This window comes from Sciurus vulgaris, assembly GCF_902686455.1.
Source record: "Sciurus vulgaris genome assembly, chromosome: 18".
NCBI lineage: Eukaryota > Metazoa > Chordata > Mammalia > Rodentia > Sciuridae > Sciurus > Sciurus vulgaris.
This window is the reverse complement of record NC_136479.1, coordinates 33,846,387-33,868,629: the sequence shown is the minus strand read 5'-3', so window position 1 is coordinate 33,868,629 and position 22,243 is coordinate 33,846,387. Positions and strand designations below refer to the sequence as shown.

The window sequence follows — 22,243 nt, the reverse complement described above, 5'->3', positions numbered from 1 at the left end:
AAATCCATGACTACTGATAATGTAAAACTATAGACAATATTGTTGGCCTAAAAAAAGGTGAACAGCTAGCCCCAAATTCCTTTTTAAAAACCAGTTCATTTAAAAAAAAAAAAAAAACTAAAATGTCCACGTAAGCATAAATACTAACAAAGGCTCTGTATTTTTTTAAAGCTCCTCAGAATCCCTGGAATAATGCCTGCCAACTAAAACACCTACTATGAATTTAGTAATGGGCTATGCGCACATAAATTACAAGGCCAGACATTTTAAAAGGAAAAAAAGGTGATTTATTGACACACTGGAGACACGGCAGGATAGAAGCACTATTTCAATTTTCCATATATTCCTCAGTGCTGCAGATGTGCTAATGCAAGAAGAATTCTAGAGTAAAGATGTCTACAGCTCTGGTCCAGCAGGGCCTACCGTCCACTCGCGCAATCAAGAGAGGGAGCACCCAGCCGGCTGTTCCACCGAGTTTCAAGTACCAATGCGCCTGGTCAGACAAAGTGTGTCTCAAGGTCTTATGTCAGTGAAAATAAAAACATGAACACCACATTCCCTTATCTCACGGGGGGGGGGGGGGGGCAAAAAGCTGGGTCCTGACCTCGACCCTGACCTGTGTCCCGTACTCCCTGCCCCGCCTGCCCTGCCTGCCCTGGCTCCGCACTGCTGCATCTGCGCACTTGCTGACCTAACTTTCTGACAGAAGCAACGTTTTTCCTGCATTGTGGGAAAGCAATCATCTAAACAATAGGTGAAATATTTCTCATGGGTTTGCTATATATAAACAAAATAAATACATCCTTGTTCTTGGTTTTTAATTCAAGGAAAGAGAAGCAAAGGCCCTTCTCTGATGAGGCCACAGGGACTGGATGGGGCTCCCCACTAAGAAAGGGGCCTGGGCTTCTCCTCACTGTGTCCAGCTGCTGTCGCCCAGGGCGTGGGCAGCCGAGGCTGGAGAGTTAGCTCCAGACCAGGCTGGGCAGCTGCTCATCACGCACGAACTTCCGAGCAGCTCAATGTTGGCACCAGGAACCCCCACGCCCGACCCCAGACGGTTGGGGTGTGCACACACTTGGGCAAGGGGGGCTCCTGGCACTTTTGACTGTGTGAACACACCTGACTCCAGGGAAACAGGCTGAGACCAGCCCCATATTTCAGACAAGCCAAACAGCCAGCAGACAGTAATGGCTGTAGGCTACTGATGGCCCGGGCCAAAGACGAAGCAGCGCTTAATCTTCTGAAGGAAATCGTCAATGCCGGGAGCCCGGGCTGACCCTGCACCCGGCCTCAATCACAGCCACCTATGATAACAGAGTGGGTTTATTTTCATGCCTGGCTCCAGACTGAAATGATCAATCCTTCAACTTTGACTACTTTGTAACCACACGCTAAATTAGAATGAGCAAGGTCCACGTGGTGCTCATGGCTCCCTCAGGTCGCCCGCCCGTGGAACGAAATTTGCCAAAGAACAATATCTGAAATAACTCCATCAAAACCCCCAACACTTCATCAAGTCTAAATCTACAAATTCAATGAAATGCCAATAAAAATCCATTTCAAAATTCCTTTTAATAAGCATTTCCAGCTGGGTGAGGTGGCACACGCCTGCAAGCCCAGCAACTTGGGAAACTGAGGCAGGAGGATCACAAGTTCAAGGCCAACCTGGACAACTCACAGAGGCCCTATCTCAAAAAACTAACAATCAAAAGGGCTGGGGCTGTGACTCTGTGGTTAAGCACCCCTGGGTTCAATCCCAAGTACGCCCCCTAAAAAACAAAGACAAAAAACAAGAATTTCCAAAATGGGACTCAATAAACAATTCTGAACATCTCACAGCAGATGAAGAGCCACACAGGTCCAGCTGGCACTGAAGAGCAAGGTGCAGGGCCCCCATAGAAGACTGACCACTGAAGGGAAGGCTGGGGATCAGCAGCGGAGCGTGGTGGCTGCCAGGGCCAGAGCGGGACCTGGGGCGGCTCCCCGGGGAAGTGGGCCTATGGAAAATGGCTGTGGGGAAGGACAACACGGACGCCCATCACCTACACCGCGCGGCCCGGGCCCCCACCTAAGCTGTGTGGAAAACAAAACCAGTGCCGCACCAGGGGAAGGCAGCAGAGGCCACCTGGGGCCTGGGCACAGCGGGGCGTCACCTGCAGGACTATGAATGTGCACCAAGTGACAAGTGGCAGCACGAGCACGGAGACCAGACAAGGCTGGCCAGAGGAGGCGTCTGCGGCGCAGACCCCAACAGCACTCAAGTCTGGCCGGGCGGGCTTCCCTGCTGGTCAGCGAGAAGCCAGCCAGTGGCCCAGCAGGAACACGCGGAGGGACACCAGCAGGGGAGACACGTGCCAGGCTGTGCAGAAAGGTGCTCCCCTAAGGGACCCGAGGAAACTGGCCACCCTGCGAGGCAGCGAGGCTGCAGCCAGCACAGGCAGGGGCTCACCTGGCCTCCATGGTGATGTGAGCACCCTGTGACCAGCGACAGCTGGGACAGTCCCAATGCCACTCTACAGGCCGCATCCAATAACGAGGAACAGGTGGACAAACACTAGACCCCACCTGCGGCCCCGGCAGTACACGGGTTCAAGCTCACAGTGGGACGCCGTGCCACCAGCCACCACAACAGGCCCACGACTCATCTCTAGAAGGGAACGCTGGTAAAAGGCGAAGTCTAAGAGGATATGTGCGTGCACAAAAGGGACCACTCGCGTGATGCCACCACGTGAAGAGTAAAGTCCCGAGGATCGTGCACTGTGAACGAAGGCGGCTGTGCGTTGGCAGCTTGCAGCAGCCAGACGTCAGTTCTCCATCTGAGGAGGAAGAGGCAGGGCAGGGCGGGACGGGGAGCGTAACACTCTGTTGATATGGGGAAAGAAAACAGGCATCCTAAGCAAACAGGCAAGACGTCAAAGTCCCCCGCATCTTCACAAGGGTATGGAAATACTCGCTGGTTTTTCACTCTTCAGCATGCTAGAAATACTTCACGCTAAACCTGAAATCTGCATCGCTGTAAAGCTGAAACGTGGCATTTGTGTACACACTCGGGTCTCATCCCAAGTGATTCCTGCAGGCTCTTGGGCACCTGCTGGTCTTCCTACCTGAACGGCCATGCCCTGCAACAGGCTCTTGGGAGAAGCACATTTGATGCAAAATTCTGAAGAAACGCATCCTGCACCTTAAAATGAGACACTCTCAGGCCACGGCACAGAGGCTGACGTGCACAGTGGCAGGCACTGAGGCCATGGCTGCACCTGAGAGTGGCCCCCCAGCGAGAGCCGAGCCATCCCCAAGTGGTCAAGCTTGGGGTCCCTTGTCACAGCTGCTCTCTCCAGTCCTCTTTATAGCATTCCAAGTGCAAGGCCAGTGAATGGGTGAATAAACACAGCGCCAAACAGGGGCTCCACTCCACCCGCGCGGCTAAATCGGGAGCCTCTCAAATGTGAAGGGGGAGCACAGAGTGGGTCCTTGAGGCTGCCTCCAGATGCCAGCCTGAGCTTGAGGAGCAGTTCGAACCTTCTCCCCAAACTCCTGGGGAGGGGACGGTGGCAGTGGTGTGTGGCCAGGCCCCTGCCCAGTGGGGGAGATAGCTGTGGGTTCCATGCCACTCCACAGCTGGCTCTGCAGCCAGGAAGGTGGCTGTGGCTGGAAGACACCATCAGCGCTCCCCAGGGACCAGCCCTTGCACAGACCCACGGGCACCTGCCGAGGTCACATCCTCTGCCAGTTCTGCTGCTCACTGGCTGTGGCGCTGAGGAAGCTGGTGCCTCTCTGGGCCTTGGTTTCCCTCTGAGACAGAACAGCACTGCACCTCCCGCAGGTACCTGTACAGGGCTGCTCGTTGGACGCAGCAAAGCCTCCCCATGTGCCCCTGCCCGGCACAACCCATCACGAGTACCTGCTGCTGCACGGGGCTCCTACACAGGAAAGCCCCAAGAGGCAGGGAAGCGACACCTGTCCAGGGGAAGGGGGAGGCTCTGCGCCTCACCCACATCTCCTTTCTTAGCTCAGACAGCAGCTGACACGGCTCACTCAGCGAGTGGAGTCGGCGGCAGAACCAGAATTAGGCTGAGTGTCCTGATTCCCAGTTAAATGTCCTCCACGCCGGCTACCCCACGGCGTCTCCCTCCCGCAACGCGGGGCCACGAGCACGATTATTAGACTCTGCCAAACAGGCTCCTGATGCTGCTCGTATACTGCAGGCAATTCACATCTGCCAGTTGCAGCAGCAGCCAGCACTGACCAATAACCAGTGGCCTGCGATGGGCCCACCTGGCCCAGCCTGCAGGCCACAGAAGACCAAGGCAGCACACCTCAGAGAGTTTTCTCTTCCCTGATGGACATCATCTCAAAATGGAGGGGAGCTTTTCCTCGACTTTGGTTATACTAGATTCCATAAGTTAAGAGGGAATCTCAGTATGATGTCAAATTTTAGCCCATAACTAAGTGCTCCCCCCTGAGTGTCCTAGAACACAGCTCCCACCCCCTCCCCTTTAAATGACCATGCCACTTCAAGGCAATACCCAAAAGCAGGTTCTGAATTAACAGAAGAGAAATCGTTCACAATGCAGTGAATACGACCTCACTTCCGGAAGGAGAAAATCTGCTCAGTGCCCAGGCTCCAGAGTCTGTCTGCTGGGTAAGACCCTGACTGGCAGGTGGCATAGACGCTGTAAAATGTCACTAATGACACCTGGCCCCTAGGTGTCCTCGAGCAGCAGTGAAATGGTCATGACGAGCTTTCCATCATTAAGTGAGTGCTCAATAAATATCAGCACAGCTCACTGTCTCCACAACCAGACCTCAGGCTTCTGTGTTCAGTCCTTACACCTCAGCAGTACACTCGACAGGATGTTTACTGACAAGAGGCAGTGCTCTTTCCTGTAGCTGGGCTACTGTGACATCCTACAGAGAATGACCGGCACTTGGGGGACACCACCAACCTGAAGGATGAGTTAGGCTTCTCTCAAAGAGCAGCTTCCGCGGAGCATCTGGCAGGGAGCACCTGCACCCATGGACAGCGAGAGCCCGCGGGGCAGCCTGCCCACCTAGAGCCTGCAGCAGGGCCTGCCCTGTGCTCTGGGAGGTTTCTAGTGTTCCTCAGTCTCAGTGTTCATGCCAGCTTTAAGCTCTGCTTGTGAACACGAGTCTCCTCTCGAAGAAGCTGGTTTAGTAGCAGCCGCCCATCCGCTGCACAGACGTGCTGGGCTCCTCTGGAAATGCTGCAGCAGAGCGTCTGGCTTGGTGACTCCCATGTTCTGGATGAGGAAACAGGCTCAGAGGCAGCGTGGCCCAGCAACACCTCCACCAAAATCCACCCCACATGGATCTGAGTACCCCTCCACTGGCGGCCGCTAAACTCTTAGATCATTTGTGCTGCCAAAGCAGCGCTTAAGAAACCATGATGCACGCAGAAGTGACACTTGGCTCAGGAAGGAGAGGCCAAGCTGGCCCCGGGGTATCCCACAGCTGACAGCTGACTGCTGCTGGTGACCCCGAGCAGAGGCTGAGGGCTTGCAAGATACCTAGAAATGCTCCCTCCCAGTCAGCACCCAGGACCTAAGCCTTCTAAGGTCCAAATTCAAGGGCATCACCAGGCTCAGAATGCAGAGAGGCAGAACGTGTCAACTCAAAGTCACAACGTGCCAAGAGCCAGCCAAGGTAACTGGGCCTTCAGCTTAAAGAATTTCTGGGGCCCTGCTGCTAAACAGCAGGACTGGATTCATCGACGATGGTTTCAAAATCTCCACCAAAGGCCGTGCATGTGTACGCATATATGTGCAAGTGTCCGAGCAAACACGTGGGTGTGTGAGGGCAGGAAGGTCACGGAGGAGTGTGCTCCATTCTTATGTGCCCAATACCGTTGCAGAGCCTGAAGTTCCTTCACCACCGCCAATGACACCTGTTGGCCTCTTGTCCTGCTTCAGTTAGCCCACCTGCAGTCAGCAGGTGTGACATTTGTTTCCATGGCCACCGTCAGCTGCCCCATCAAGGTAAGAGCCCTAAGAGCTGGCACCGTCCCCCATCCTGCAGCACCTCACCTGCTCCTGTCACCAGGAAGGGCTCCACATTACTTGCAGAAGGAGGGGAGGGAAGGAAGAAAAGTACTAATTGAGCACTTACTGCTTGCTCCGTGCACTTGAATTCTACCACCTGGGCTATTACAGGTCGAGCATCCCTAACCTAACCATTTGAAATCTCAAATGCTCCAAACACTCCAAGATGCTCAAAAACTTTCAGATTTTGGAGCACTGTGCATTAAAGATGCTTGATGGGAAGTCTAGAGACATATTCCCAAATTTTAAACCCTACAAAATCTGAAACTCTTCTGGTCCTAAGCATCTCAGATGAGGGACACTGGACCTGTGTCAATGCCTTCTGCTTACAGAAGGTCCCAGTCTCAGAAGAGTCAGCGACCTCACTTAGGATGGTGTCCTTCCAGGACCCTGACACAGGCCGAACCATTCCTGCAGGTGAAGGACCTAAGCTGAGCTTCCGCCCAGTGCTGCTGAAGTCACGGTGCTAGAGAGCAGCGCAGCCAGGACCCAAATGTGGCTGGCCACACACAAATCAGCCATTCCTCTGCCTCAGGCCTCCATGGCCCAGTCCCAAGCCTGCTACAGGGTCTTTCCGGAATGTGGGGGAAAAGGTGGCCACCAGTCACTCTTGACTGACTGAACAGGCCCAGTTGCACACAGGAAGCTTCTCCCTTAGGGACCCAGGGAAACAGAGGAAATCGCCTCTTGGGCTGACAAATTGGCCTAACAAGCTTAATTGTTAACAGTTAAAAATTCACTTTTAATTTTTTAAGCTTTTTCTGGTTAAAGTCCTATTATAGCTTTCCAATGGGTGACTCTAGAATGATTAGACACTCGAGTTGATTATTTGGGCTTTATAATTTTGCCAAATTCTGGAGTGGCCTTTGTCAACTAAGTTGGCACCACAAAAATAAAAACTGACAGGGCACTTTCACGTGGGGAGCTTCTGCAAAGGAGAGGAGAGAAGACGGATGAACACGGCTGTCCAGGGTTCCCACACCCCGGAGACAAATCCTTCAGAAGCAGCTCGAGTGAAGAACAATTTAGAAGCCACGACCTTCTCCCTTCTGGGGTGCACGACTCAGTGCTCCCTCGTGTGCACACAAGTTTGTGCAGCTATGACAGCACGTCTTTATCCTCACATAAGAAACCACACACCCGTGGCTGGTCAGCCCAGGCACCCTCCCTGTGTGCCCGTCTCCACGGATCCCAACACCCCAGCACTTCCGGGACTCGGGCCGGGCACACCGTCCGGCTCTTTTCACCAGCACGATGTTCCCGTTCCGTCCCTGCAGCGGCACGGGTCAGTTCCTGTCACACGGATGAAGCGTATCGTGCTCGCTGGTTCGCCTGCTGATGGACAGAAGGTGGACTCCCGTTGCGAGCTCTCCCAAAGGGCGCTGCTCGGGACGTCGGTGCGCGTTTCCGTAAGTGTTTTCGGCCCGGAGGGAACACGCCTGGGAGTGCACAGGCTGTGATATACAGGGACTAGCTTTTTGAGGAACTGCCAATAAAAGGCAGTTCTTGAGTTCTCCTTTTTAAAATTCTGCACACACAAAAATCAAGTAGAGTCAGATAAAATTTTTATTTTATCATCTGCCCACTTGAGAAATGAATCTTGCAAAGTGACACATTTAATGTTTTTAAAAAATTCTTCTGTTTTGGAAAGAAAAGACTGCTGGCCCTATGACTGCTATTAACATGCAGGGGCCTCTGGTGCTTCAGACAGCAGGTGACCATGGAGCTGAAAGTACCGGACACAGCTCCGGCCTGCTGCCTGGGTGATCAGAGGTGAGCGAGGGAGGGACACCAACCTGGAGCTTCAGACCTAGCCAGGGGGCTGCAGCCAGGTCCCCAAGTTCCTAGTGTGTGATGGCCCCATATCCCTGGCCTCCCAGCCCGGGGAGCCCCTCACTGCCTACTGCCCTGAGGGCCCGTGTCTGTCCAGAAGTGGCTGAACTGCCCTCCCCATAAAAGCCATGGCCAGCTGACTCAGTGCCCGGGTCTTCAGTTCAGCAACTCGACGCGCCCAACAAGATATAGGAGAGCCGTGCTAGCCTGTTCCCAGATAGCGAGCAGCAGTCTGGGACTCTAACTCCCGTCGCACAGGCTACAGGGTCTGGCAATTTGCTGAAAACAAGAAAAGAGCTCAGCGCCCCACAGACCACACGCAGCAGGGGCCACGCCGTCAAACAGCACAGGGGTTGCAGGTGCCTCACCAACTCCCCACACTAGCTCCACAGGGGAGTGGGGCCATCACCCTCACCCCAGTACCTGCCTCGGCCAGGACCCCTGCAGGCCAGGACACCCGGCTCCAGTCAGCTGCCAGCAGCCCGTGCATGACTAAGCCCTGGAGTGGCCTGGTTGTTTTAGGGGACTCTGCTTCCAGTGAGTCCCTCCCTGCAGTGTCCACAGAGGCCGCAGGCACTACTTGAGACCACAGCTGCGTGCTGCTGCCCTGCGCTCCTGCCCTCCCTCCACACCCTGCGCCTCTCAGGAAGACTGACAGCCCACGTCCACCGTGTCTCCTGGTCCTCGTCCTCCTTGCCTTCGTGCAAAGCTGGCATGCCGGGGACGCAGTAGGGCATTCACTTTGCATCTGACTTGGGGAGCACGTCCTCCTGATCCATGAAAAGCAGTGCTGGAGGCTCAGGCCCCACGCCCACTTCACCCCGAGTCCACCTCCAGAAACACACAGAGACACCGCTGAGGTCTGGAACCCGGGGCTCCCCTCACGCAGCACTCCCTCTCTGGCACAAAGCAGAGGTAGGTGGTGGAGACCCAGATGAGCCTCCTGGCCTGGCAGCAGACATGGGCAGTGGTATCCAGGGGACTGTGCTCTCAACCAGGGCTCCTGCGGAGCTTCAGTGAGGTCCCCAGACACAGTCTGCAAACGTGTTTCCCAGGGACAGGTCCTTCACCCTCATCAGTATTTTAAAGGTTAAGACCAGAGCTTAACCTTGGCTGGGATGTGACACTCGCCTGGCAGGCACAAAACCCTGGGTTCAAGTCTAGGAACCAAAAAACCCTCAGGCTCCAAGGGCAAAAGCGTCTATGGGCCAGCTGTGTGGCAAGAGGCGGCTGCTGGACACCAGCACGGCCACACGGAGCCCTTCCCTGAGCTGGCCCTGAGGGCAGAACCACTCACACCTCAGGTGTCCCACGGCAAGCATTTCCACACCAACAAGGGACACGCACCGCACACAGTCGCCCGGCCCGTGCACAGAGCCCCGCACACGCAGGAATGTGCACACTCACACCACAGCCCTGTGAGCTGTGCCCGGCCTTACGGCTGCCCAGTTTGTTTGTTATGAAAACAACGAAGCCTGGAGAGATTCCATGAGCAGCCCAAAGACGCGCAGCCAGCAGGTCGCCTGCGATGATTGCGGGCAGGAAATCCCCGCCACCCTGCTCCCTGAGTGATCATGAGTCCACCAGGGAATGGATTTTCATCCAGGCACCTTTAAACTATTTTTGACTCTTTGTGAGTCAAAGAAAATGCACACGACCTTATCCAGAGGACCTGCAGTGTTCTTCAAATTAACTTCAATTTTTAGATTGAAAAGAGGCAAGTGAGAACCCCAAATGACAAACTGAAACACCAATAAGAAAACGTCCAGGCTCCAGCCACCCAAGTGGCCCCTGTTCCTGCCAGTCACAGTGGCCAGCATCGCTGCACCCTGCAGAGCAGGCCCTCTATCCACCCCCGCCGGGCCTTTCCCTCCTGGCCACGAACCCTTCCCGGTCACCCTGGAAGGGCCTGCCTAGGAAGATGCCACCACTGCCCTGCATGCTCGGGTCCCACCCTGACGTCAGACACGCAGAACTGGAGGGGACATGGGTAGAGACGCTCCGCTTTGGGCTGGGCTGTGGCTCCTGGCGGAGCACTTGCCTGGCCCTACCCTCAGCACCGCATAAAAATGCATCAATAAAGTAAAGGTATTGTGTCCACCTACTGCTAAAGAAATATTAAATAAAAAATAAACGCTCCACTTTGCCAGAGCCAAGGGATGGCCGTGCACACCATGAATGAGCACCCGGGCCACACCAGCAGCCCCACTTCGCGGCCCTGCTGTGCAGGCGGCCCTGGGATGCAGGCTGGGCTCACCGGCCAGGGAACCGGCCTTGAGAACTAAGGCCCTGATGACAAAACCAATGTTTTCAGCCACCGCCTCACAAAGTCCTAAGCACCCTTCATCTCACATATTCGCTGTCTAGACGCGTCAGCTCCACAGCAAGCAGCGGCCTGCTTCTCCGGTGGCAAAGTCAGAGGAAGTGACCAGGGTCTGAAAGATGCTGTGGTCCCTAGACTGAGACCCAAACAAAGCGACGGTGCCACATCCCCTCTTGGGCCCCGCCTGGCACACCCTGAGGCTCCATAAGTGGCCAAAGCCCCAGGGTGCCACCTGAGCCCAGGACCCCTCTGTACTGCTGTGGCTCTGGCGGCCCCTCCCACTGGAGGAGATCCCGGCTGGAGGCGAGGGGTCTCGCCTGGGGTTCCCACAGGTTCGGCAGGGCGTCCTCATGGGGAACAGGGCGCACTTCAGGAGGCTCGCACCACGGGGCTCCCCTGGCTGCAGGGGAAGGGCCGCTACAGAGGCCAGGCTGCGGCAAGTGAACCGACACCTCCGCCCCTCCATGTGGGCTTCCGAGGCCCCTCAGTCAAAGACCAAGTGTAAAAATGTGCTCTAAAAAGAAACGCCCTGTGGCCTTGGCCACCAGCCGCTTCCGATCCAGCCTCCTGGACTCCTGAGACTGGAGAAGGCAAAGACAGAGTCTGGGCAGTTCCCTTGAGTCCTGCATGGTCATCGGCACAGGTGTGTGGCTGTTCAGATGCCACCAGAGGGACAGAGCTCGGTTCCTTAGTACCAACCAAGCACCAGTGCAGGTGGTGGAGGGAGCACACCAAGAGCCTGGACTCCGGAGAGGAGCAGCACCCCACCCCCGCCCAGCAGCCACTCCTTTGCTCATCTGTGACCCTTGTTATGCTTTCTGTGGAAACCCCTGGACATGAGGTCACCCAGCAAGGTGAGACAACAGGACAGTGGACATCAGCCAGCTACGCAAGATGGCCGTGAAGACCAGCCTGGGAGGCAGTGTCAAGGCCCAGCACCTGGGAGCCCTGGCCAGGTCCTCTAGGCCTGTGCTGCGGCCACCTGGGGTGGGCAAGCAGAAAGGGCACCTGTCCTGGTTCCGATGTTCCTCCTGGCTTCACTCAAGACCAGGCAAACACAGAGACTAGGGCCCACAGGAGCTGCAGGAGGGGCGCGCCCCAGGCTCTGACCTGAATCAACAGCAAGAGCCACACTCCCGGGCGCTGGGCGGGCAGTGGGTGGCACACTGAGACTGCAGCGGGTCCCTGCTGAGCCCTTTCTTCTCCCTGGGCTACCATGCTTCCTCCCAAAATATTTATTCTGAAAATGGAGGGTTAATTATTCAATTTCCAAAATAATTCTTGACGACTCTCCCTTGAATAGCAAGTTCTTCTGAAACATTTAAAATGAGTCCACTTGAAAACTTCTGTTCACACATAACTTTCCAGGAATGTCATATTAAAAAGTTAGGGGTGCCCTCCCCCAAAGTGGCTTTTCTGCCAGGCCTGTTCCTCTGTCCTCTCTGGAAGAGCTGAGAGCCACAGAGGAATCGCCAAGGCCTGTTTCGGCCACAGCCCCCTCACACCAGGTGGAGAGCACAGGAGGCTCGGCCGGGAGCCCCGGCCAGACAGCCAGGCAGGCCAAAGCGGCAGGTGTCCCGAGAGCAACCGGGTCTGTGGGTCTGAGCACTCTGGTTTCTTTGCGTTTCTTACTAAGGCTGCATCAGGGACTGAAGGGGACAAAGGGACCCAGAAGACAGATGAAGTGGATGCTGCCCAGCCACCCTGGGCGCTGTCTTCCCAGCGACACTCACAAGAAAGGCAGGAGTGTGTGAAGAGCATTTCCCAGAGCCCTTTACGGCACATTTCAAACACAGAGGCGTTTAAAAGGCCGCGGCAAATGAAATGTCGGTTTTAAAAGAAATATCAGCACGACGCCATCTTCAGACACATGCAGCCTCAGACTCTCTGCTGCCCAGCACTGGGGGAGCAGACCCGAGGCCACCCACAAACCGCTGTAGGACTCTGTGGCCTCTACCCGCTGTGGGGCAGAGGCGGTACAGGCCACATGTCTGCACCGTCCACACGCCGTGCACACCCAGCCTGCTCCACACCTGCTCCTGGAGTCAGCTGGTGCTGTTCTGTTCCTGGTCAAGCTACCACTGCCTCGTCCCCAGAGCCCACGCAGGGCACACGTCACATTCTGCTGGGGCGGGGCTAGGGTCAACGCAAAAGGGGCAAGCAGCTAGCCTCGCATTGGTCTGATGAACCACAGAACGCTCGCGACGTGTATCCCGAACATGCAGGAGAACCACAGGACCCTCTAGCCCTGCTCCACGGAGCTCCGCCTCACCTCTGGAGTGTTCTTCTTGAACTCTCGGCTCTGCTCGATAAGCCGCTTTCTGGACTGTTCGCTTTCATCCTGACGGTTCGCCAATACTGTTGCGGTGGCATCGAGTTCTCTCTGGAGGGACACAAAAGGAAACCAGAGATTGTCATCGCGCTGTCTACCAGAGGGGCTCGAATGTGCACCTGACCAGAACACTGAACAGAGACCCGGGGGCTCCAGGGGTACCCGCTCGTGAGCAGAGGAGGGGTGGGGGCTTGCTGGGCTTGCCACACTGCTCCCCACACACACTGCACAAACGACCCCATTCCCACAGCGGCCCGCATAGCTCTCCATCACACCAGTGTCGGCAGATGCCCCACAGTGCCCGTCCCGGAGTGGCCCCACGGCTGCTCTGGGCATGGCTCCCTGGGGCCTTCTCCCGCATTCCAGTCCCCTGATGGATGGGGACCTTCCGCCAGGGCAGGTCTTGCTGTTCTTCTGCGGTGTGGGCCTGGGACCTTACACAGCCCCATCTGATCTGCTTTCGTTCAACAAATATTTTCTGGGAGCTGAACTCCAGGGCAGGCATCACACTCAGAACCTGCTATCAGTCTTCAAGAGCGACCTTTAAAAGGCAAATTCTATGAATAACTATTTCCAAGATCTTGTGAACCTTCCAGAAGCAAGGTCCCGACGGAGGCAGTGACCCTCAAGCAGCCTTACTTGCCCTGGACAGACTCGAGGACCCCTGCAGGGGATCCCCAGATAAGGGCCTGCCGGGCAGAGGGTCTGCTCTGCTCAGCCCCGACACTGGGGTCAGGAACTTGGGCCTCAGAGATTCTGCGAGGAGCTGCCAGGAGCGATCCAAAGCAGCCTGAGGTCCATGTGCCCAGAGTGGTGCCCCGGGTGTGTGGCAGGAGCACGAGCCACGTGGCTACCGCCAGCAAAAGGCCCGCTGCCTCCCAAGCTGCCTCAGCCGTGAAGATGCGTGCCAGCTCGTTCTGTGGAGGACTCGGAAGGCTGTCCCCAGCGGCCTCTCACGGCAAGGACCAGCACCCGGTAGCCTAGCAGAGCCAGGACCTTGCTGAAGGGTCAGAAGGGTCAAGAGGACCCACCACCGACCCCCACGATGCCCAGGTTAAGGGTCTCTCTCTGCCCACCTCCTCGGGTTCCACTGACTTTCCTTTTTGGTGAAAACAACCCAGTGGGCCCCAAAGCCCTCCTGGTACCACTACAGGGTGGCCCACAGCCAGACAAGATGACAGAGAGCTGGAACAGTCACCCAGCAGGCTGTCAACTTAGGAACCGCGGACAGTGGGGGGGCGGGGAGAGGGGGAGGCGCCACCATGCCACGCTCCCTTCCGCATTTCTGGCAGGGAAGCAAAGCTTGGGCAAACAAGTCCAAGAGAGTATCGTGGGCTGGCCTCGGAGAACAGATGTCAAAGCTATTGCAGAGAAGAGGGAAACACTGAACGTTTTGATAGACCACATTTGAAACGCATCCCAGTCGAGAGAGGCAGGGAAAAAGAGCAACGCCAGGCATGTGGGAGAGCGGGGCTGGGACGGAGGAGGCGCAGCCACAGATTCGCAGAAGGCGCTCAGGAACACAAACAATCTGGCGAGGAGGAGGACGCAGACGTCTATATTTAAGCAGCAGCAGCCGAAGTTATAAAAGGAGGCTTCGAGGAGGGGGATGAAAGCCAATATTGAAATATGACAAAAACGAGAAAAGTCGATGTTTCGTTCCAATCACACACACAGAGAACCAAGAGAACAACACGGCGAGCCTCGGGGCCCGCCGCCTGCGCCACAGGGAAGTCCGCCCGGGTCAGCCACCCATTCGGGCATCTGCTGGCTTCTTTGAGGCACGGAGGTGCCGGACATGGGGGAGACGCAGCATGAGGGTCTGCCAGGCCCTCTGTCCCTGGGCTCCCTGCCTGGCCTCTGGCTCGAGGTCCCGTCTGGGCAGGCTGACTAGCCAGGAAGCCTGAGCTGAACAGCAGCAGTGGACACAGACCTGCCTCAACTCCAGCACGGCAGAGCCAGCGCACCTGAGGCCACCTGACACGAAGTTGGCACTCCACAGGCCCACCGCAGTCCCCTCCCCACCTGCCAGACACGAGGAGCCAATGGGGTCTCCAAACTTAACACGGCACTGCCACCCGGCACCACAGAAACAGACTGGCACAAGAGGAGGGGCGAGCAGCGTCCCTATCCATGGAGCTTAAGGCTTGCGATCTCTGACCGAGGCCGTTGGTGGGGGGGAGGCCCAGCGCTCGTTCTCAGGCTGTGGGGACAGTGCAGCGGGAGGAGACAGCCATTAAACACAAACCGGACAGGCTGTACCTCCACCAGACCCAGAGTCCAACACACTGACACGCTGAGAAACGAGGGACCTCACGTGTTAGGGGGCAAAACACAGACCCCTCAGTCCAGGAGCCATGGTCATAGTGAAGAGAAGCAGGGTACCCACACCCAAATGGCCTCAAGTCACAAAGGGCAACAACAAGGGACAGCTGCGACGTCCAGCCAACAGCACATCTGGCCTGGCCACGCAAGGGACGCTGGGCCATGATGTAAAATACACTCCCGCACGTACTGTGGGAAGGGATGGTCAACAGGACAGTTACGAAGAGCACGGTGCCAGGCGCCAGCTCCACTCACCAGGCAAGGGCTGCCTGTACGCACACCAGTGAGGCTCCCGGGGAGGCCCTCTCGACAAACGCAGGAAAACCCGAGCCCGGTGGCTGGCTCCCAGGAGGGAGCAGCTAGGCCGGCCGGCTGCGGTGTGTCTTTTAGTCATTTTGCCCTGTGCACCTATTACCTAATAGGCAGAGAGGACAAAGTACACTGATTTTAAAATTCTGCCACCAGGCTGGTGATGTATACAGCTACTCAGGAGCTGAGGTGGGAGCACCCCGTGAGCCTAGCAGTCGGAGACCAGCCTGGGCAACAGGGGCTCGAGATTCTGTCTCAAAGAGAAAGAAAAGGAATCCTACCAACGTGAAAACACACACACACACACACACACACACACACACGTAGCTACAGAAATACACATCGTGGGGCAGGCATGGTCTCACAGTGCACAGCCACCTGGAGGGCAGAGGCCTGGAATGGATGATATCTTGATTCTGGTGGTTCAAGAACGAAGGTGTGGGCTGGGGTGCAGCTCAGTGGTGGAGCCCTTGCCTCGCTTGCCTGAGACTCTGGGCTCCACCCCTGGCATTGCAAAAAAAACCCAAAAACTGAGGTGAGCACATCTTTTATAAAAACAGCTATTTCTTATATAATGTGCTGCCCCATGGCCAGTCAGGAGTGGGGGGACAATCACAGAAACATCACCCAATCCAGTCAGCACTCTTCCAGGACAGGGCAGGAGGGCCCTGAGGCCCAGGACCCCGATTCCAGGTAATGAGAAGCTGGCACTGACCCATGAACTTGGAACCCAGCATTTCCAAAGAGATGACACAGGGCGGGCACCTGATGCAGGGGGTGCTGTGTTTCAAAGCAGTCACTGGGTGGCTGATGGCAAGTGGCAACAAGATCCAGGGCAAGACTTTGACTTTTGATAACATGTGGCTCCAGGCAGCTGTGTGGCCAGGCCCACTGGTTAGGAGTTGTGGTGTCAGGCCCAGGTGTAGACACATCAGAGTGGCTCTCTTCACCCCTCAAGGTGGCTCCGCCAACCGGACCAAGTGGCCCTGCATCCCCAGAAGACCTTCAGAGACCACAGCCCAGGCTCAGCACCACACCCTGGTCCACATGCTCATCTGGGAGCCTGAGAGCCTCATGGATCTGGGCAGGTGTGCGGGCACTGCCCAGGAGCTATGTCTGCCTCGCTGGTGACAACCGCCACCAAGCCTTCCCTCCAGGTCTGACAGAGTTCCTACCTCTTAGTCTCTGCTGGGACTCCAGGGTCAAAGGCACACTCAAGACAAGACCCAAAACATCCACCATGTAACTAAGCTACTTGCCTAGCATGTGTGAGGCGCTGGCTTTGATCCTCAGCACCACAAAAATAAAAAACATAAACTGACAAATAAAAAAAAGTAAATAAAAAAAAAAACTAGGGAAAATGTTTTTCATGATGTCACTGCTCAGTTTGGAATGGCTCACCTTCAAGGTATGTGGCCTCGCAGCCACCCTGCCCCCTGCCCCCCCCTTCTGCTGAGCCTCTTCCTCAGGCCCCAGGCCAGGCCAGCCTTCCATGGGGGACTCCCCAGGCCTGCAGAGGGGCTTCCTCCCCAGTGCCCAGGGTTGCATATCAGGCACACAAGCAGGGTGCTCCCCACCCTGGATCCAGAGCTAGCTCGTTGGCTGGTCCTTTAGGGCTGCCTGTTAAACTCACCCAACAGCACGCGGAGAGGAGTCTCGAAGGACTGTTAGTGAGAAGGAAGCGGCTTGTGCACACGGGGGCCACGGGAAGGCGGCCGGACATTCCTCAGGGCGTCTTTGTTTTGTGCCCGACAACAGCACTTCAGTGGAGCAGAAGCTTCGGCTAGAAAGGGGTGCGGCCTCCAGCCTCCTCCCAGCCCCTCTCCCAGACCCCACTCCAAAGTGCTTGCCTTTGAGGCCCAGGGCCCAGCCCACCACCTCAGGAACAAGCCGACGAAACTCGGGAAGCCCTCCCTACAGCAGGTGTCGGCAGGCCCCAGATGGAGACCCAGCTCCGCCCTCCAGCCTGCGTGGCTGTGGTCCAACGACATGCCTTCCCTGAGGACGATGAAGATAACACATCCCAAGTCTGTAGCACAGCAAGTGCTACGCCAAGGCCACTTTCCTTTACTCTCAGAGCCACGCACCTGGCCTCCGCCCCGAGCCCCTCCCATACCAGCACCCCTGGCAGGCGGGAGCTCTGGGGGGCTCCATGAACCAGAAGCCAACCAGTCTGCAGGTGCCCAGGGTACACGAGTGACAAGACAGAGGGGCCCGGCTGGGGCACAAAACCCCGAGGAAGTGGTTGGAGAAGAAAGGCAATCCTTCTAGCAAGAAAGAGCTCCAGGACTTTGTGAGGCGCCCATCTTTGCTCAGTCTACGCCATCCGCCTCCTCACTGTGCCCAGGGCCTGCTGGGCACCCAGCGCTGCACTCTACGCAACTGAGCAGGGGCTCAGGAGCCTCGTCCCAGCCCCCAGGCAGACGTGGGAGGCTTTGGAGAGACCGCGGGCTGGGGGACAGCCGAGTGCGACCAGAACTGTGGAGACCCCGCCCACCACCTGCCCAAGCTGCAGGACGCAGGCACATGGCTCCTGCATGGGCAGTGCTCCCCGGAGGCCACAGGCCCGCAGCCCCCTCACCAGGGCAGGGCTGGAGGGTGGTGCACGGGCCGGGGTCCTCACCCTCCCTGCTTCTGTGCCTGTTCATTCTGGGCACGTGAACGTAACGCCAACTCCCCAAAAGGAACATTTCTCTTTTAGAAGTCTCACTTCCCCCACAGGGAGGCGGGGACCTGGAGGACCGGGACACCACAGGTGTCCATGACCTCGGCCTTGCCCAGCACTCTCCCTCGTGTCTCTGGCTCACTGCCACAACTGTCAACTCTCATGCATCAGTGTCACATGTGTAGCCAGAGGGCACGACCACCTGGAAGCCACAGGTCCACAGAATCAGGCTGACCGCCAACAGGGACCCTGAGTGGCAGCTGGCAGTGGCAAGGGAACAGTTGGGGGCAGACCCTCGCCAGAGCTGCCTATGGCACCCACTGCCCAACCCTTAGGGGCTGGGATGAGGCCCGACACTTGGCGAGGAGGAGAGGAACCGGGCAAGAAGCAGGACAGAGCAGAGCGGGGACTCTGGAGCAGCCCCGGAGCCGTGAGGACTGGCAGGACTGGCCAGAGGAAGCCCGGGAGCCTGGCTGACACAACGTCCCCTTCAGGAGGGGGCACGAGCCACGCCAAAGCCCTGGCAGTGCTGGCCATGCCCTGCTGGAAGCTGCAGTGGCAGCCCAGGAGCTCAGGCCAGACCGTCAGTCCATACCCACCCTGGCACGCCAGCCTTCCCTTCTGTGCCCACAGGGCGGCCCCCTCCCCCAAGCTCCTGGGCATCACTAAACATAAGAACAAGCTGTAACAGAGTCCAGGAGAAGGGCAGAAAGGTCCAGAGGAGCAGCAGCCACCTCTCCTTGGGAGGAAACCAGAAAGTGCTTCATGGAGACCAACGGTCAGAACAGGTCTGGAGGAAGAGGTGGGGCAGGCCAGTGCCCCTGGGTAGAGCAACGTGGAAGGAGACAGGACACCTTCAGGGACTGGAGCAACGTCCAGGAGGGCAGAGAAATGGCTGTAGGAAAAGACAGACTGAGGCCGTGGACGCAGGACGATCTAGAACAACCCAGGAGGCATGAGGGCCGAGGACAAGGGGCAGGCAGGTGCAGCAGCTCTTTAAAGGCCTCTCAGTGGGGCCGGCGGGGCCAGAGGGCACCCTGCTCTAGCTCAGCCCTGGAGAGTCCCATCCTGTGAGGGACACGGGACACGAGCACCTGGAAAGTCAGCTCCAGCAGGGCAAGGGAACGTGCCCACGACAGTGCAGACTGGGTCCCCACAGCCCCGAGGGCGAGACCCAGCGCAGAGGCCGCAGGAACAGCTAGCACCCTTCCCAGGGCAGGGCAGGCCCTGCTGGCAGCCCCTGGCACGAGCCCCAAGTGCAGCAGGCCAGGGAGCTGCCTGGGCTGGTCTCTCTGCCACTTCCACCTCAGGGAACGAGAAGTGGGCAGAAGTGGGCATGTCAACAAACAAGCACTGGCCTGGGGGCGACTTCCAGTGACCAGTGACGGGCTGACAAGAGGCGCGGCTGTGGCCGCGGCCTCGACCCTGCAGAAGAGCTCTGCACAGGGCCTCCTCCCCACCAGAGGTCAGGGTCGGTGCGCAGACCAGAGACCTGCCAGACCCAGTGGCAGTGGCCGTTCTCCCCAGAGAAGGGTGTGGGAGCAGGGGCTGGACTTCTGCTCCAAGGACAGTCTGGACACCGCCCAGCACCTTCGGGGGCGCCCGTGCACCGCCGCCTGCCCTCATAAGGACGCCCAAGAAGCACAGGACTCCCGTGGGTGCTGCTGTGGCCGTGGTGCCCTGCACCCTCAGGCCCAGAGACACCGGGGTGGGAGCACTGGCTCCCAAATTGGGAAAGAGCGGGCACACTTGGAAAATGCTTCTAAGGGTAAACCCCTGATACCACCGTCCCCCAAAACCGGCAGGAGAAGACGTGCTTGGTTCCCAGGGACACAGTGCTAGGAAATGCCCGGCTTTCCCTCACGGTTGGAGAAAGATGGAGAGGGGTTCTGAGCCCCTAATCCAGGGACTCGGCCTTGCGTGGGTCTCCGGGACTCCAGCTCTCAGAGCTCTCGGGCCCTGGGGAACTCCTGGGCCACGCTGATGCACAAGCACCAGGTGCCAGGATGACCTGGCGGCTACTCCCCCGGAACCAACCTGCAGAGGCCATCTTCCCAAGCTCCGTGAACCTCGAGACGGTGTTCACAGCCACCACGATCTCAGGGCCTCCTGATTCCCGGATGACCCACTGTGGACTCCAACCTTGGAAATGAGTGAACAACGGAATCCAGCATGTCCTTGGTGTCCAAGGCCAATGCCACCTACTGAACTGGGTGACAGCACCAACTGGTACTGCGGATGGGGCAGAACGGGGCAGGGAGAGACAGGTGGGCAAGATTTCTCAGTACGTGCACACCCACGCACGCACAGGCACCATTCTGACTTTGGGCCATGTGAATACATTACCTATTCAGAAATAAAATCAAATAAAACTAAAGAGATGGGCCTAACAAAAGCTATGGAGTAGAGTTTTCATACATGCCTTTTGGTGAATTTCTTGGGATTTAGAAATTTTGAGACAACCAAGATTTTGTTTTTTGTTTTTCACCCCGTCAAAAACCCACTATGGGAAGACAAAAATGCCAGATGTACCTAAAAAGGCTGCGCTACATATAATACTTGCTAGACTCTCATTTAAACAGGGAGACGTGAGAGACGGTGTCTCAGTGATGCATAATGAACTCCGAGGCGCTCAAACGGCTCGGAGCAGGCGCGGGCAGCGCTGGGGCGGGGAGTCGAAGGACGCCTTCCAGCCCGGCCCCAGAGGACTCTGCTTTACAGTCAACTGGACCGTGCGAAATCTCGACGTGGGACCATTCTTGAGCTACAGAAACACCCGTTTCCTAAGCAGTGCTCTTCACCACTGCCTCTTGGCTGGGTCTCAAAACCACACGAAAGCTGCCGGCGACCTCAGCCTGGAGACACGCACGGCTCCAGATGGCAGCTCAGCCTGCTCCCATCTTGACCTCTCCAAGGAGCCTGCAGGACCGTCCCCCTCGCCCTCCGCTCTGCCGTCTGGGGCTGGCTCGTGATGACCTGCTGAGTTCTCTGTGCTTTCTGCCCAGGCTCGCCTTGTTCCTGTGCCTCCCCTGCAGGCCCTCGTGGGCGGGGAGGGCTGCTGAGGCCTGGCCCACAGTGACACTGCCCCTCCCATGGTCCTTAGGACCAGCTGGGGAGGAATGGCTGGAGGAGCTCTGCTGCTCTAGTCCCCCACGGGGAAACTGAGGCCCTGCACACGGGTGTCCTGCCTCCACTAGCGGCTCCCTTGCTTTGTGGCTTCATTACTATTCCACGCTTAGTAGACACTGATGTGGAGCACACTTCTTGCACGTGACACACTTTCCTGTACACCAAGAAGACCACTGGGAACTTGCTACCATTAACAAATGTCCATGAAGGTAGATTTGGGGGTTTGGGGTCAAGGTGGCCTTTCTCTTGGTCAGCTCAACTGACCAGCCCTGCTGCTCTGGCTACAGGGACAAAGCTGGGTGTCAAGAGGATGGACAGGCCAGACTCTGCAGCTGTGGCCAGAGCGGAAGTAGAGAGACCTGAGGGACCTTCAGTGGCTGACCCAACAGCCAGTCACTGGGCCTGGGAATCAAGGGGCTGAACAGGAAGTGCACCATCCAGTATGGGAACCCCTCATCCCGTGGGGACACGTCATGTGAAGAAAGAAAGAAATCTGGTCTCTGAGAGTCCTGCTTCAAGGGTCAATGGTCACCTGTGGCCAGTGGCAGCTCTACCTGCTAATGCAGAGACTGTCCCATAAGCACAGAAGGATTTAAGGGAGAGAGCTGGACTCAGGTGATTCCTAAGCCCCTGAGGGTAGTGGGAGCCAAAGGTGCCACACAGACGCTGTTCCCCCATTTTGCAGACAGGAAACTGAGGATTACAGGGGTGTCTGGCTTCGCCCGGCTCACACTGGGAGGCAGGGCTGAGGTCAGGATCCAGGTCTGGGTCACTCCAAAGCTAGGCTCCCCGCAGGAAGCACGGCCGCCGCCTCTTCCCTAGCTCCAGCCCAATGCACCTTCCTTTCTCCAGGAAATAGGGGGCCAGGTCATCAGCAAAAAAAAGAGGCAGGGACAGGGAAGCCATTGTGTTTTAATCTCAAAATAATTATGCCATTGCCAAAAGGGATAACCCTGATCTCATCTACACTGGTAAAAATGTTTTCCTCCTAAAGTATTTGTTTCAGAAATAAGCCTTTAATTTGAACACTTTAGAAGCCAAAATTTCTGTCTGTTGAAAATATTTATCTCCATTGTTTGGCAGGAATCGGTTTGTCAGGGCAGCAGCCACCCTGGCAGTCTCCTTCCACTTCTCTGGGAAAGCGCTAGCGGCAAAGCCACCCTGCAGCCCGCACTCGCTGTTTGGGCTCCCCAGCCACAAACATCTGCCTGCACAGACCAGGCTGCAGACAAGAGCCATCCAGCAGTGTGCGCGTTGGGATGGACACG

General features: G+C 57.0%; 1 protein-coding gene across 16 annotated transcripts in view; it reads right to left on the bottom strand.

Annotated features, from left to right (window-relative positions):
• CUX1 (cut like homeobox 1) overlaps positions 1–22,243 on the bottom strand; it is a 315,007-nt gene that overhangs the window by 234,487 nt on the left and 58,277 nt on the right. For all 16 annotated transcript variants that reach the window (XM_079121805.1, XM_079121808.1, XM_079121804.1 and 13 more), the window contains exon 2: positions 12,488–12,598. In XM_079121805.1, coding sequence (XP_078977931.1) covers positions 12,488–12,598 — 111 coding nt within the window. The remainder of the gene's footprint in view (positions 1–12,487; positions 12,599–22,243) is intronic.